The 14,161-nt window shown below is 41.8% G+C and overlaps 1 protein-coding gene across 3 annotated transcripts in view; it reads right to left on the bottom strand.

Moving 5' to 3' along the window:
- GRIA1 (glutamate ionotropic receptor AMPA type subunit 1) overlaps positions 1-14,161 on the bottom strand; it is a 368,086-nt gene that overhangs the window by 125,482 nt on the left and 228,443 nt on the right. For all 3 annotated transcript variants that reach the window (XR_008375243.1, XM_053566867.1, XM_053566868.1), the window contains exons 9-11: positions 10,425-10,535; positions 9,392-9,598; positions 3,498-3,868 (exon numbers count right to left, since the gene is read on the bottom strand). Coding sequence is in view for 2 of the 3 variants with exons in the window: in XM_053566867.1 (XP_053422842.1) it covers positions 3,498-3,868; positions 9,392-9,598; positions 10,425-10,535 (689 nt within the window). In the remaining variant the exon portion in view is untranslated. The remainder of the gene's footprint in view (positions 1-3,497; positions 3,869-9,391; positions 9,599-10,424; positions 10,536-14,161) is intronic.

The following is a 14,161-nucleotide window of genomic DNA, read 5'->3' as shown; positions in this document are numbered from 1 at the left end:
GAGATAAAAGCAGACATCTGCATGGGGTGGAAAGTATTTTGTTAAGCTTTTGTTTTCCTGATCCAATGAGACAGAAATAGGAGGTAACACTTCTTTTCCTTCATGCTGCTTGAACATGGATGGGGTATCTGGAAGCTGCCATTTTGCAACCAAGAAAATCACAGAACAGCCAATGCTGATTTCCCGGAAGCACAAACCACTTTCTACCATCACTTTTCTTAGAGTGTGAATAAGATAACCCTCTACCTATTCACATTTCTGTGGCCACATTTTTTTTTTTTTATCACATTTGGCCACATTTTGTTGTCTTATGGTTATTAGACATTAACTTTTAAGAGATTAGAAAGATGTAAATCTACTTGTGGATACACGCAATTCACATGAAACTTAGTTCCTTAGATTCTAAATTAGTGAAGATTTACGATATATTCTCTAAATAAGCAGCAAGAACAATTAATTGACATTCATTTGGATAGATGTTTGCCTAAAAGTCCCTTTAACTGTAGCACCCAGTGTCTAACATAGTACTATGTATGAGATTGGACAATTAAGTTAGAGAACTCATCCTAGAAAAAGTGCTACATACCTCATTGCTGAATATCACTATGGTTATCAGATGGCCACAGAGAGTATTTTAAAGGTGACCATATGATATTTAATAATGAGGCACTGTAGCACTTTTCTAGGATAAGTTCCTAAACTTAATTATCTGACCTTGTATATCAGAGACTCCTGAAGTTTGCTGACTTCTTGAGGATGTATATACATCAACTTCTGTTGATGTTTTTTGTTGTCTACTTGGTTTTTGGTCCTCATCACTGTCTTAGTGCCCTTATCTTGTCTAGGTCAAGTTGAGAATGAAGTACATGTCTTTTCAATTTACATTTCTAAGAAACATTATCATGCATACACTAACTCTTATGGGGGTTTATACAGGCTTCTAAACTCTGGGATTGGCCAGAGTGGACTTGATAAGGATCCCATTCTGGCAGTTAACTCTTCTTGTGTTGGTCACGCCTTTCATCTAATGTCATAAATCCTTCCACCCACTTCTTATTAGAAGGAGCCCCAGGAAGGTGGACATTGTTGGTTTCTGGAGTGAATCACTGGCTATTTCTATTATGTCCATGGGCTTCCCCAGAAAAGGTACTAGGCTTTCAAACCAGTGTGAGCAGTGACATCCTTTCTTCTAGTGAGGTTTAGTCAAAGTCAAATATATAACATCAAAAAATAATTTTAAAAAAGCATCCATTTTACCATGATTCTTAAGTGAAGGCTGAATACTGTGTCATAGGTACTATGTATCAATCTCTTAAACCTTAAACCATACTTGAGGTAGGAACTATTAACACCATTTTGTCAATGAACACAGAGTGGAGCTTTTTTAGTAAAACTAGGGGGATGGGAGGCTGAGTGCATTGGCATTTACTCTCATCTTCATTTTTGTGTCAGCTCCTAAGATACTGCAGTGGAACCCCAAAAAGTACAGGAAAAACACAGTTTGAAAACCCTCTTGCAGCTAGAGGCTACACATTCAAGTACTCATGAAAGCCATCTGAGTCACTCAGGAATGAAATGTCAGGTGGGGGTTGTGGTGGACTGGCAAATGTGTGGACCGCTAAAGAGGATAGCCAACACTTAGTCTGGAAAACCATCGCCACATTCTGTACAGATAAGACAAAAACTATGTCTGGGCTTGGGGCCCATAGCACAGTGGGTAGGGCGCCAGCCACACACACTGAAGCTGGCAGGTTCAAGTCAGGCTCGGGCCTGCTAAACAATGACAACTGCAACAAAAAATAGCCAGGTGTTGTGGCGGGCACCTGTAGTCCCAGCTACTTGGAAGGCTGAGGCAAGAGACTCGCTTAAGCCTAAGAGTTTGAGATTGCTGTGAGCTATGATGCCATGGTACTCTACTAAGGGCCACATAGTGAGACTTTGTCTCAAAAAACAAACAAACAAAAAACTATGTCTGACACAGGATTCATTTTGTGGACCACGAACTTGAGAGCTCTGGAGGAAAAGTGGGTAGTATGAAAACACAACCTGAGGTCAGATCACAAAGTGCCGATAGGAGGCAAGAGGCCCACTGATGAAGGAGATAATGGAGAAAAACAAACTCATGAGTTTTGTTTGACACGTGCATGTTTGATGGCCCTACATTGTACTGACTAGATAAGAATCATTTTTTTCCCACTGTTTATCCACTGGTCTGATTTATTTTTAAGCAAGCCCTTCCCCTGTTTGGTTCTTTCTACTTTTCACCATGTGTTTGCCAGTATTGGCCAAGCATCCAGTCTCACACCTCCTCTCCCACGCCCCCCACCCTGACTGTCTTCTTATTTAAAGAAAAACAAGATCATAACGAACGATGAGACTTTCTAAGTTGTACAGCAGATAAAATAAGTCCTGCGGGAAGCTTGTTAGAAAGATTTTACTCTGCTGTCACTTAAGAATATCGTCCTCAATGACACTAAAATGCAAAACACAGACAGGTGGTAAAGATGCCTCCAGCAGCTGTCTGCAAGGCCTCGATATTTATGCACTTATGCCCTCAGATCTACCCATCGAGACCAAATTCTAAGCCCTGACTCCCTGCATGCTTCTGACATTTGGTAATCTACAAGGGAATGCCTATTAGAAAACAAAATCATAGACATTAGGCAACTGTAGAAGGAAAGACATACATAGTTGCTGATGAAGTAAATCAAAGGAGATTTGTAGAATGAATCGTCTAGAACGTAGTCAAAAGAACAAAAGACAGGAGGTTGGTAAATGTGAGAATTAGTCTAGATTGGTAGTTTCTACCCAAGAAACAAATTTTACCACTGAGCTGGATTATTTCCAGCTTCTTCCTCAGAACCAAGAAATGAGAACCTTTTTCTTTTTAATATAAAGAAGCCAATGTCTCCTAAAGTGAAATGATTTGCCCAGGGCCACACAGAAAGCCAGATGCTAGAGCCACTTGCTAGAACCCACTCATAATATGGTTCTCTTTCCACCACACAGAAGTTGTCTAGGTCAGTGGTCTGAATCTCAACTCACTTGTCTCCTGGCTGTACAACCTTGGCAAGACATTCAGCATTTCTGTTGTTCCTTATTTGTAGAGGGATATAATGGGAGTCACACCTTATGCTTTTATGAAGGTTCAAGGAGATAATGCATGTATAGGACTCAGAAACTCGTCCGGCATATGGTAGGTACTCAATAAATGTTAGTTGTACCACACTCTTCTTCAATCCTTTCTTTATACCTTCAGCTACAGAACATTGAAGTAGTGATTATGCTGACAGAGCCAATCAACCAGAGAGCACACAGAGCTTGCTCAGCCACAGAATGCATCCAGACAATCCACAGTATGAATGGACAGTTGACTATAAAGAAGAGTTGAAAAACTGATAAAATCTGGAAATAAATCCCATCTTAACTTTCCAGTATTCCCCCCCCCCCCAAATATAGCATTGAGCAAATAAAGGGATTGAGAAAGGCTGACTGACCTGGGAGAAATGTCACATCCTTGCTGCATGAAGGCTCCCAGGGAGAACCACAAGCTGTTGAATATCCCAAATTCATTGGACTGGTCACTGGTTGTCTGGTCCCGTCCTTCCTCAAACTCTTCACTGTGCCATTCATAGGGGCTGAAGCGGCTGACCAGGAAGAGGACGACACTCACTCCAATGTAGGCAAAAACAATGCACATCCAAATCTCATAAGCCAAAGGATCAAGGAAGGAGAAGACCCCTGGCTTGGATTTCTGTGGCTTTTTAATCATGATGGAGATCCCCAAACTCATAAATGGCTTGGAGAAATCTATAACCTCTTCCCGGACCAAGGTGATGGTTAAGGGAGCCACAGCCACATCTGCTCTCTGCAAAAAATTAAAAAAAGAAAAAAAAAAAGAAAAGAAAAGAAAAAAATGCTATTGAGCTTTCTTTGTTCTCTTGTTTCTCTTTTTACTGTGACTATTCTTTATAATCCTAAAGGATGCGAGAATGGGAAAGAACCTTGGAAGTACAACCCCTCCTGTTCTATCAAATATGTCTGAAAAATGGATGATCAACTCAGTATCTTACAGGAGAGAATGTCCTGTTATTTGATGGTTCTAATTGTTAGAGTTTTCTTCTCCATTTTGCAAAAAGGAAGCTGTGGTGGTATTTATTGTTTCTGCCTGTCCAGCAGCCATGCCACCTTCCTGTGGTCTGAAACCCTGCCTCAGTCCATAAGGTTGGAATGGGGCTGATCACTTTGGTTATATGGGGAAGCACATGACATGAGACTGGCCAATCAGCTTTCAAGAATGGCAAAGGACCCAAGTGGGGTTAGTGAAATTTAGCCCTGAGAGCCAGAGCTGAGAGACACAGAGGATGATCCCTGGTTCACTCTAAGTTGGGACTTACTAGGAACGTGTCAACGCATTCCTCTGTTGCAGAAAATACAAGCCAATGCTCTGTTTGCCTAAGCTAGTTTGACTTGGGTTTCTTTTACCTGTAACCAAGATAGTCCAGGCTAACAAGGAGGTACAGGGAAATTTAACTCAATAGACATATATCACTTATTATGTTCAAGCTCTAGGCTGGAAGTTGTAGGTAAACTATAATAAACCACACTTAGGAAATTAAAAACTAGTAGGAGATGACACACACACACATTTTTCTGTCTACAAGACGTATGGGATATATACTATCCAAGAGATAGAACACACTACAAGAGACCAGGGAGAGATTCATTCTGGCTGGCAAGATCAGGGACTGCCTTGGAGAAGAAGTGACGTGTAAATTTGGTACTGAAGGAAGGGTACAATTCTGATAGGTTACTTTGGCACTGAAGAGCATTCCAAAAGGACAGAACCATGTGAGTTAAAGGCCTGGCAGTAATAAGGTAAAATAGCATCAGAACTATTTTTTTTTTTTTTCAGGAAGATGGGTAAAAAATATACAAATAATCTGGGCAGTGCCTGTGGCTCAAGGAGTAGGGCGCTGGTCCCATATGCTGGAGGTGGCGGGTTCAAACCCAGCCCCAGCCAAAAAATAAAAAAGAAATATACAAATAATCCAATTTTAAATTTCAAATGCAGCAAATAGATAAATAAGAAAAGATTGTAAGATATGTTCATGCTTGCATGTGCAATCACCAGGGCTTGCTCTTCAGTCTTTCCTATCTCTCTCTAGTGGCTGAATAACTGGCACCTACTCAATAAAAATCCATTGCTTTATTAGCCTGAGATCAAGGGATCCTAGAAACTCAAGAGGGTTTCCCATGGACAGATGCCACAGTATTCATTTCTGAGTTGAAAGACAGGCTTCTGCAAGTCTCAGACATTTTTTTCAGGCAAATGGCTTTCTTTTATGACACTGTGCAACAGTCTAGATGTGAGGTTGGTGACAGATGCTGTGTAAATGAGAGCCCTGACCACCAGCCGGCTATTGCCTAGAGACAATTTCCACTGGTTTCTTTCATTGGCTGGGATTATTGAGAAGGTGCTTTAAGTGGAATAAAAAAGCCTGGCTTCAGAATGAGTTAAGTTCTCACTTATAGAAAGAAACTTTCTGTAAAGCAAAGTGGAGTCAGGTGTGAATTTCATAGTAATTCTGTTTTCTCTTCCTAACGCTTGTGGCATAAATCTTGAAAATTTTTACAAATACAAGCCAGTGCAAGGGAGAACATATCTACTTGTTTCTCTATAACCTAACAGAAAAGGAATGGGGAAGAAAAGTAATGGAAGGGACTCGAAGTGATTGACCACAAGTGACCCAGAAAAGAGCTAGCTAGCTTTAAATAATAGCTCTGAAAGGGGTAAATGGTATTGAATGGATTTGTTTGGTGCTTCTTGATAAGAGTTAATAAAAGGGATCACAGACCAGAAAATCATAGATTCATATAATCTTAATACTTAGTTAATTATCCATTCAAAAATTTGTTCCATAGAACATAATTTCTGGAAGGATGCTAACATGAAAATCACATATATGGGAAACATGTGTGTCCAAACAGGTTACTTCTCAGAACCTTTGAATGACCAATGGGCCCTGAGAATTTCCAAGAAAATTTTGATGATGGGTCATTCATTTCCCTAAGCATTGAATGACACATGGGCATAAGATACAGTGGAAGATGCTAAGATGTGAAAATTTGCATTTCTAGTAAGTTCCCAGGAGATGCTGATGCTGTCCAAGGACCACACTTTGAGAATCACTACCCCAAGAAATCATGAAATGAAATATGTGATGTCTAGAAACAGTCCTTGGAAAAAGTGTACAGTTTAAATGCAGTAGGAAAAAAACAAAAAGTGATTAAAACTGTCAGGGATAAGCTGGGCACAGTGGCTCATGCCTTTAATGCTAGCTCTCTGGGAGACTGAGGTAGGTGGATTGCTTGAGCTCAGGAGTTCAAGACCAGCCTGAGTAAGAGCAAGACCCGTCTTTACTAAAAATAGAAAAAACTAGCTGGTTATTGTGGCAGGGTCCTATAGTTCCAGCTACTTATGAGGCTGGGGCAAGAGGATTGGTGGAGCATAAGAGTTGGAAGTTTCTGTGAGCCATGATGCCTCATAGACTCTGCCTCAAAAACAAAACAGAACCAAAAGCAAACAAACAAAAAACTCCCTAAAACCAAAAAAAAAAAAAAAAAAAAAAAAACCACCCAAACAACTGTCAGGGATGGAGATTCATTCTGAGCCAGGCACTGCATAGGTAAATACTACCCATCACAGCCCTGTGGTAAGGATTCATTTCCCCATTTCCCCTGTTTCATTGGAGTGGCCCTTAGTGGAGTCATACCATTAGGAAGTTGATGGAATTGAAATTCAAATCCAGGTGTCTTTCTGTAAAGCTTTCCCTGCTCAGGAAGACAAAGGACAGCTGGCAAGAAGGCACAAAGAGAGATCTATGCAAAAAGCAGAAACTTTGTTTGAAGCATGTGGCATCTGCAAAAGCAGACGCTTGCTGTTCTCTCATCCAGTACGCGGATGGTGCTATTTCTATAGAGGCAGTATGTCCCACTCTGGAAGACAAAGCCAGGGCTGCGTGTCCTGGCTCTGCTTTCACTAGCTAGCTGCACTTTCTATGCCAAATCATCTAACCTAGTGCTTGATAATATAAAATGTGGACAATAATCTTAGTAACCTTATGGGACTGATAAGAGGAGTAAATGAGAGTATGTGAGTAAGGCGTTTAGCACAACACCTGGCATGTGCTCTGAGATGAAATGTTACTACTGCCATTGCTTACAAGAGCAAAAAGAGAGCTAGGAGAGCCCTGATGGACCTAGCAATTTGAAAGGCACTGAGAGAATAAATTTGGAGGCCTCCAAATGAATTTCTTTCCTGACCTCACTGGTGGTTTGTGGTTGGAAGGTACTTCCCTAGACCATCCTGTTCTTCCTTAGAGGGATAGGGAAAGAAAGCCAAACTGGAGATAAAGGACAGGCATCTATTGAGCCCATCCTGCAGACTCAGAAGACAGTTTTTACTGGGTTGAGTGATAGCCTGGTGACGGGGAGGAGGCCGGAACAAAGCTAGCTGCACAAGCATCCAGAGGTGACTCCAGCTTGTTGAGTCCTGATGAGCTGATCACTCACCACTGGGTGCTGGCTACTAGGAGGCTTGCCCTCAGGATGATCAGACTGCTATTCTGCCCACATCACGGCTTTTTACCAAGGGAACCTCATTACATGAGGTGAAGGTGAAGATGAATGCTGGAGAAGGTGAAAAGTTCATAGCAGTTGCCAGGGGGATGACCTTAAGTGCTTGGTGGGAGTTCCCATGGAAACCAGCCTGCAGCTGCAGTGTGCACCATCCACATCCCTATTTTCCATCAATGGAGCTTCCCAAAGCGAGAGAGAATAAGAAAGGGGAGAGCACTTCTATTCCTCGACTCATTAACCACCTTCACAGGTCATCTCAAAAGCCTCTCCCTGAGGATAATTTTTTTTTTAATTTCTATTTTTTTCTTCTTTGAATTCCTTTTGTATGTCTCTCATGGCCATCATGATTCCTCCTGCCCTGATACGAGACAAGATTTAATATCCTCCTAAATGATTGCCCCCCTGACCAGCACTTGACATCCAGCTGGGGTGGCTCATGCTTCAGCAAAAAGACCCAGCTTGGAGTTTTCCATTTCTGTGAGTGAAGCCATGGAGGTCCCCTCCCCAGGAGATGGCCAGCTGCTTTGCCCATTGCCTTTCATTGTTTGTCTTCTCAAGTACCTTCGTGGTCTGCTAGAAGCGCCCACACCCTTTTTCTTGTCATTTCTTACTCAAACTCATGCCTGAATACTCCTCAACCCAAGCCCTCGACAAAACCATCAGTGTTTTCTCACTCTCTTCCCACACCTTACTTATTTCCACTACCACCCTGTTTTTTATATTTCAGAAATTCCTGGGCTGCCTTTCTCTCTTTCTAGTCACATATGGCCGCTTCTTAAGTTCCACATCCTTCCCAAGGGCTAGACAAACTCACGCTGGCCTCACATCTGAACCACACAACTTAGGCTGCTAGATTTTATGCTATTTGTTTACTTTTCTTTCTCATTGTCTGTTCTACCCCATAAAGTGTTAAGATCTTTGGGGATTGGGATCAGACCTTTTGCTTCCCAGTGATTCCCTAAATACTTAAAACAATGTTGGACACTCAGTGAGTTCTCAAAACTGCTTTAATTTATTGAAGACTTTATAGCAACTCTGTATGGAGTCACTTCAAGTGCAGTGAGTGATGTAAAGATGAAACAGACCTACCTCTATTACACAGATAAGCATTATATAAGGCAGGGTAAGCCATAAAAGAAGCAGATGCTAAATTCTACAGGGGATGACAAGAGCAGATAAAAGGGGAGTCTGTACCAGTTATGGGGAGAAAGAAATGACACCTTGGAAAAAGTAATATTTGATTAAGATTTTGAAGGAGGAGTAGGATTTGAGAAGTAGAGAATGGAAGGGAGAGAGCACCCTGGGGAACAGAGGGAGTGAGGAAAGTTTGGTTGACTTGAAAGTTTCATGAAAAGGAGTAGAAGGGTTAAGTGACTAGAAAGTTAGTTTGGATACAGGTACATCTAATACCAGAGAGGAAACTATTACTGAGAGAGCTGCGGTAGGTCACTCTTGCAGAGGAGTGACAACTCAGCAGTCAGTCTTGGGGAAAACTGATCATGGAGTTACACTGTCACCCGTTTTGAAGAAAAATTAACTGAAGTCACAAGACCGTCAGTGGGGTTGAGGAAGCTGGGAACAGGAACCTGAATAAAGAGTGTCTTAAGACCTTGGATTTTGGATGGTTCATCTATTTACTCAATTATAAATTTTAATAAGCATCTGTGGGCAGGGCCCCCAACCTACCAAATGATTTCCTGTCAAAACACCTGCCTGTGCCCTCCAACTCCCCATCAGGGGGAAAACTTACCCCATAGACCAGCTCCCCCACCATGCCATTCCAGGCCTTCGTGTCAGGATCTCGGGCTCCATATTTTCCATCACTGACGATCTCAAGACGGTAGGAGTAGCCCACATGTTTGGCAATCTCTGCTGCCAGCTCCACACAGTATCCCTCATAGCGGTCATTGCCCTCAAACTGGTTAGCATTCTTCTTGAGCATCACATAAGGATCTTCCTGGTAGAGAAAAGGTGTGACAGAGAATGTGAGTTACAGGCTCACCAGGGGACAGGGAGGACTTCGGTATGGCAGAAGAGAGCATCACAAACATTAGTGAATACTGAAGAAGGCTCTCTAGACCCTAAATCCTCTTCCTCAATTTCTTCAACCCCTACTCTATTGCAAATTTCTTGGGTGAAGGAAGCAAACTTTATTAAGATAAAAATGTTTCGGGTGGTGCCTGTGGCTCAAGGAGTAGGGTGCCAGTCCCATATGCCAGAGGTGGTGGGTTCAAACCCAGTCCCGGCCAAAAACTACAAAAAAAAAAAAAAAAAAAAAATGTTTCATCATATAGTTCATAGTTTTCCGAATTATGTTCCAGGGAGATTATGGTTATTTTTGAAGATACCTCTGGGGGTACCATAAAGGGGAAGTAATTGAGTAGCCTCCAGGTTTCTCATGATGAATCATTGAAAATCAAGCTGCTTCACTTATAGCTACTTCATGTGATGACCTTCAGATGACTTTCTTTGAAAATGGCTTCTACCGAGGGAGGATGGAACATGAAAACCAACACAATTTAGCCTTACTCTTATGTTTTATACATGGAAAAACTGGCTCACAAAAGCATAAGTGGTGTACCTACAAAGTATGAGATAGCGAAACTGAGAGGTACAGAATGAAAATCTAGAACCTCTTTTCCAGGGCTTGCCTGTATTCCACTCTCTGTTTATATTTATAACAGTTTGTCAAGAAGAATAACAAGCTTTCACCCCTGGTGGAAAATCACTGTGGTGGTCCAAGTTGAATCCCAAGTAACACTGATGAAGGACTGAGTACTCACTAGGATTGTAGTGACGATGTATGTCCTATTCTGAACGCTTGAATTATCACCCCCAGCTTGAGCATCTGTGGCTGCAGGAACAAACTTGTCATCTTCATTCCAATAACCGATCTGTTAATAAGAAGAAGGCAGAGATGTAAGGTGGGCTAAACTCTTTAGGACTGGCCTGCTCTGGGCCACCCACTCAACACTGGAGACAGAAAGACAAGGAGCTCAGCATCACACCACACAGTATTAGACGTGCCAGCTCTGAGATGCTGGTGGAGAGAAACAAGAGGCTGGATGCTTTCCAGGTGATCCTTACCTTGCCCTGGTGAAAATCCTCACCATGGTGGCTAGGCCTAGAAACTGCCCCCTCTGAGGGGTAAGGGCTTAACTGTTTACACAGCTAAACTATTTTGTGTAAAGCAAATGTGAGATGGTGGGGATTTTCTTTTTTGCAGTAGTTCCTCCTGCTGGAACCCTCTTTTCCCCCCCCATGTCTATTAACCCCTCCCTTCACTGAGCTCATTCTGAACTGTGGTTGGCATCATATGATTTAAACATTACATTTCGTTTACTTTCTGTTTAGATTAACTATAGTTTTTCCATCTAGATTCAACTTTGTTTACATGGCTGTTTTATTCTTCATTTATTTCTCTTATTTCCAAGTATAAACTATTATGATATTAAGCATATAGTAGTGCCTACAAATAATGATGGACAATGTTAATTTTTCAAATATCAATAGGTTACTTGTACTGACTTGTTTTCCAAGGTCTTCCAGGAACTAGTAAGTGAATCATTATTGCATGCAAGACTCTGAGCTAAAACTGATGGTGTTGCACAGCAGAGTTGAGAGAAATACAAAGTAGTCTAAGAGACAGGCCTTGTTCTGAGATCACCTCTGGTCTACTTGAGAAGATATGACATACACAGATACACTGCCCTAGCATTGATAGGTCTAGGGGCTCAGAGAAGCAAAAGCCATGTGCGGAATTCTAAGCAGGAAGCAGTGCAGCAAGAGGAGGGTCATGAGACACCAAAAGGCTGGCCCCAGACCTTTCAGGTTAGGGACAGTATGAGTCAAAGAGTGCAGTGTAAGCTCAGTGGGTCTTGAGAGGAAGATGAGGTTATCCCAAGAGAGCAGTTGGTTCTTGGGGTCTAGGGAGCAGGGGGCTTTGAAAGCCAGACTAGTCATAGCAAGAGGGATCATAGAAGGTATGGGGACAGCAGAATGCAACACACACACCCCCCTCTAAACTTCTATACCTATCTCTCTCTTTCTCCACATACCCACCCCTATATATATCTTATATATCTTTATCTCTGTATCTCTTTATACAATTGTGTTTTGTTTTGTGATCACACCTGCAGGTATAAAGGGGAAAGCACAGAGAACTGGAAGAGCATGTGCAGAGGCAAGAGCAGGGAACAGTCAGAACTCAGCTCAGACTCAGGCAGACCAAGGCACTGTCAGCTGAAATATCTCCTTCAACTATGTCTTTCCCATTTCCTTCAGTGGGAGATAAACAGTTCTTCCCGCAATCTTGCAGCGATTAGCAACAATAATTGCTAGCACTCCTGATGTTCTTGCTCTGTCAGAGGCGAAGTGTTCAACAGTTCTCATGCCATTTTGCCTGGCTCAGGGGAGTGTGTTAACTTGTCCAAGGTGATGCAGTTAGAAAGGGGCTGAGCCTGGCCTGGAACTCTGGCAATCTGCCTCAGATTTTGCCCACTATGCTGTTCTTGCTGAGAGGGGACTTGGCCTGGGCTGGGAATCCTTTCAGTTATCATTTGTTGAATGCTTATTACATTTCAGGGACTCTTCTAAGTGCTTTTTATTTTTTAACTCTTTTCATCCTCACAAAAAGCTATGAAGTCGTTATCATTTCCATTTTAAGTGTGAAGAAACTGAGATGTGGAGAAGGGAAGTAGCATCCCCTGGACTACATAACAGCTGTGGAGCCCAGATCTGAGCTAGGAAAGCCAACTCAGAGGCTGTGCCCTCCTGCACTCCCCTGAGCTGCCAGGCAGCCCTGGAGCACCTTGTGTACACTTCCCTTAGAGCCCTGTGCCCTAGCCATTGGCACGTCTGTCCCCTTCTGTCTACAGTGCTGTAGACTCCTCATGCTCATTCTAGGGATCTTAGCCACCACATCCTTTCCCAGAGAAACAGCTCAGAAAATGTCTGTGGAGAGAATGAATATACCCAGGCACCCGAGACCCAGCATAGGCTTGGTGGCTCCTGTTAATGCAGTTCTGGTATTGAGATCTCCCCTCAGCGCAGGCATGTGTGGGATTCTGTTAATCAGTGTGGAAAGACACATTTCTCTCTAATGACACAAGAATCAGAAGCTCAGGTTTCTAGGATGTTAGAGCTGGAAAAGGCCTTGGGGATCATTTCATCCAATTCCTTCCTTTTACACAGGTGGAAACAGAGGCTCAGAGATCAGAGATTTACTTAAGACCAAAGTGCTCCCTCACTTTGCTAGGGCAGTGCTCTAGGGAATCCTAGGGTACTTGTGGGGACCATTTCCTCCTTTCAAGGGGAGTGGGAAGTGGGAGAGTAGGGAAGCTCTGGGTTCCTGGTCCTCGCTCCCATGGTCAGCTCTGCCTTTTATCTATTTTCCATATTGAGTGGGATTCTCCTTTTATTCACAGGGAGCACTCTGACTAAAAAATATTTTAAAACTACTATCGTAATGTATCATGAGGCAAAGTTTTTGTGTTTTGTGGGTTTTTTTTGATATTTAAAACATCTTCAGAATACTTTCACATTTAACTCTTTTGATCCTTACACTGTGTGAATAGTACAAATGGTTTAGGATTATTTTCTCTGTTTAACAGACAAGAAAATTTAGGCTGAGAGAAATCAAATGATATAACAAAATAACAGGTTATATAACAGATTAGTGGCATGAACCTCAAAGGTGAGATTATTTAACAAAATCAACATGAGCTTGGGAAAATGTCTGTCCAATATGATTGCTACCCACTCCCCCACCCCGGGTATTAATGATGCTAAGGTGTTTTTGTTTCTTCCTTTTCCCCTTTCATCTGTTTTCTTCTTTCTCATGTTTCTTTCTTTTCTTCCTTCCTTTGCTCTTCCCTCTTCACAATTAGTCCACACATTTAGCTGTTTCTACTCAAAATGTAAAACCATCAGGAAGTTGTTCCCTTTGACATGCAACTAATTCCTCTAAAATCCACAGAGTATTAAGGGGTATCATTTTAAAAAGAATAAAAATAATATTCAGTAATCAAGAGAATGGTCTCCAACCTCAGGCAGATCTGGTATAAAAGCTAGACTTTCCCAATTACTAATGGTATGACCTCAAGCAAGCTACTTGACCTCTACGGGCCTCAGTTCCTGATCTGTAGGATGCAGTACCTGCCTCACCAGCTGCTATGAGGACTACACAAGTTAATGCTTCTAAAGCAATCAGCATAATGCATGGTTTATATTAAGTTGTCAAAAAGGTAAAAAAATTCTATTAATTAGGGTAATGCCTAGTTGAATGTTCACAGGTTTCTATACTACAAGATATTTCAGTTTTCAATTTGCTATTAAACATTATCAATCTCCAAAGGAAATACTGAGAAATATACAGTATTTCTCAACTTTCTTGATAACATAACCCTTCTTGGCATACAGAATATTCTCAGAAAAATGGTTCAAAAATGCAAAACACAGCTTAAAATCTCAGGTTATTTTTATGAAAGGTAGGAATAAAAAGCAAGATGAATCTGTATAG

The sequence above is a fragment of the Nycticebus coucang genome, chromosome 17, assembly GCF_027406575.1.
Source record: "Nycticebus coucang isolate mNycCou1 chromosome 17, mNycCou1.pri, whole genome shotgun sequence".
In the NCBI taxonomy this organism is placed as follows: Eukaryota; Metazoa; Chordata; class Mammalia; order Primates; family Lorisidae; genus Nycticebus; species Nycticebus coucang.
The sequence above is the reverse complement of the archived record's forward strand: the minus strand, read 5'-3'. Positions and strand labels throughout refer to the sequence as shown.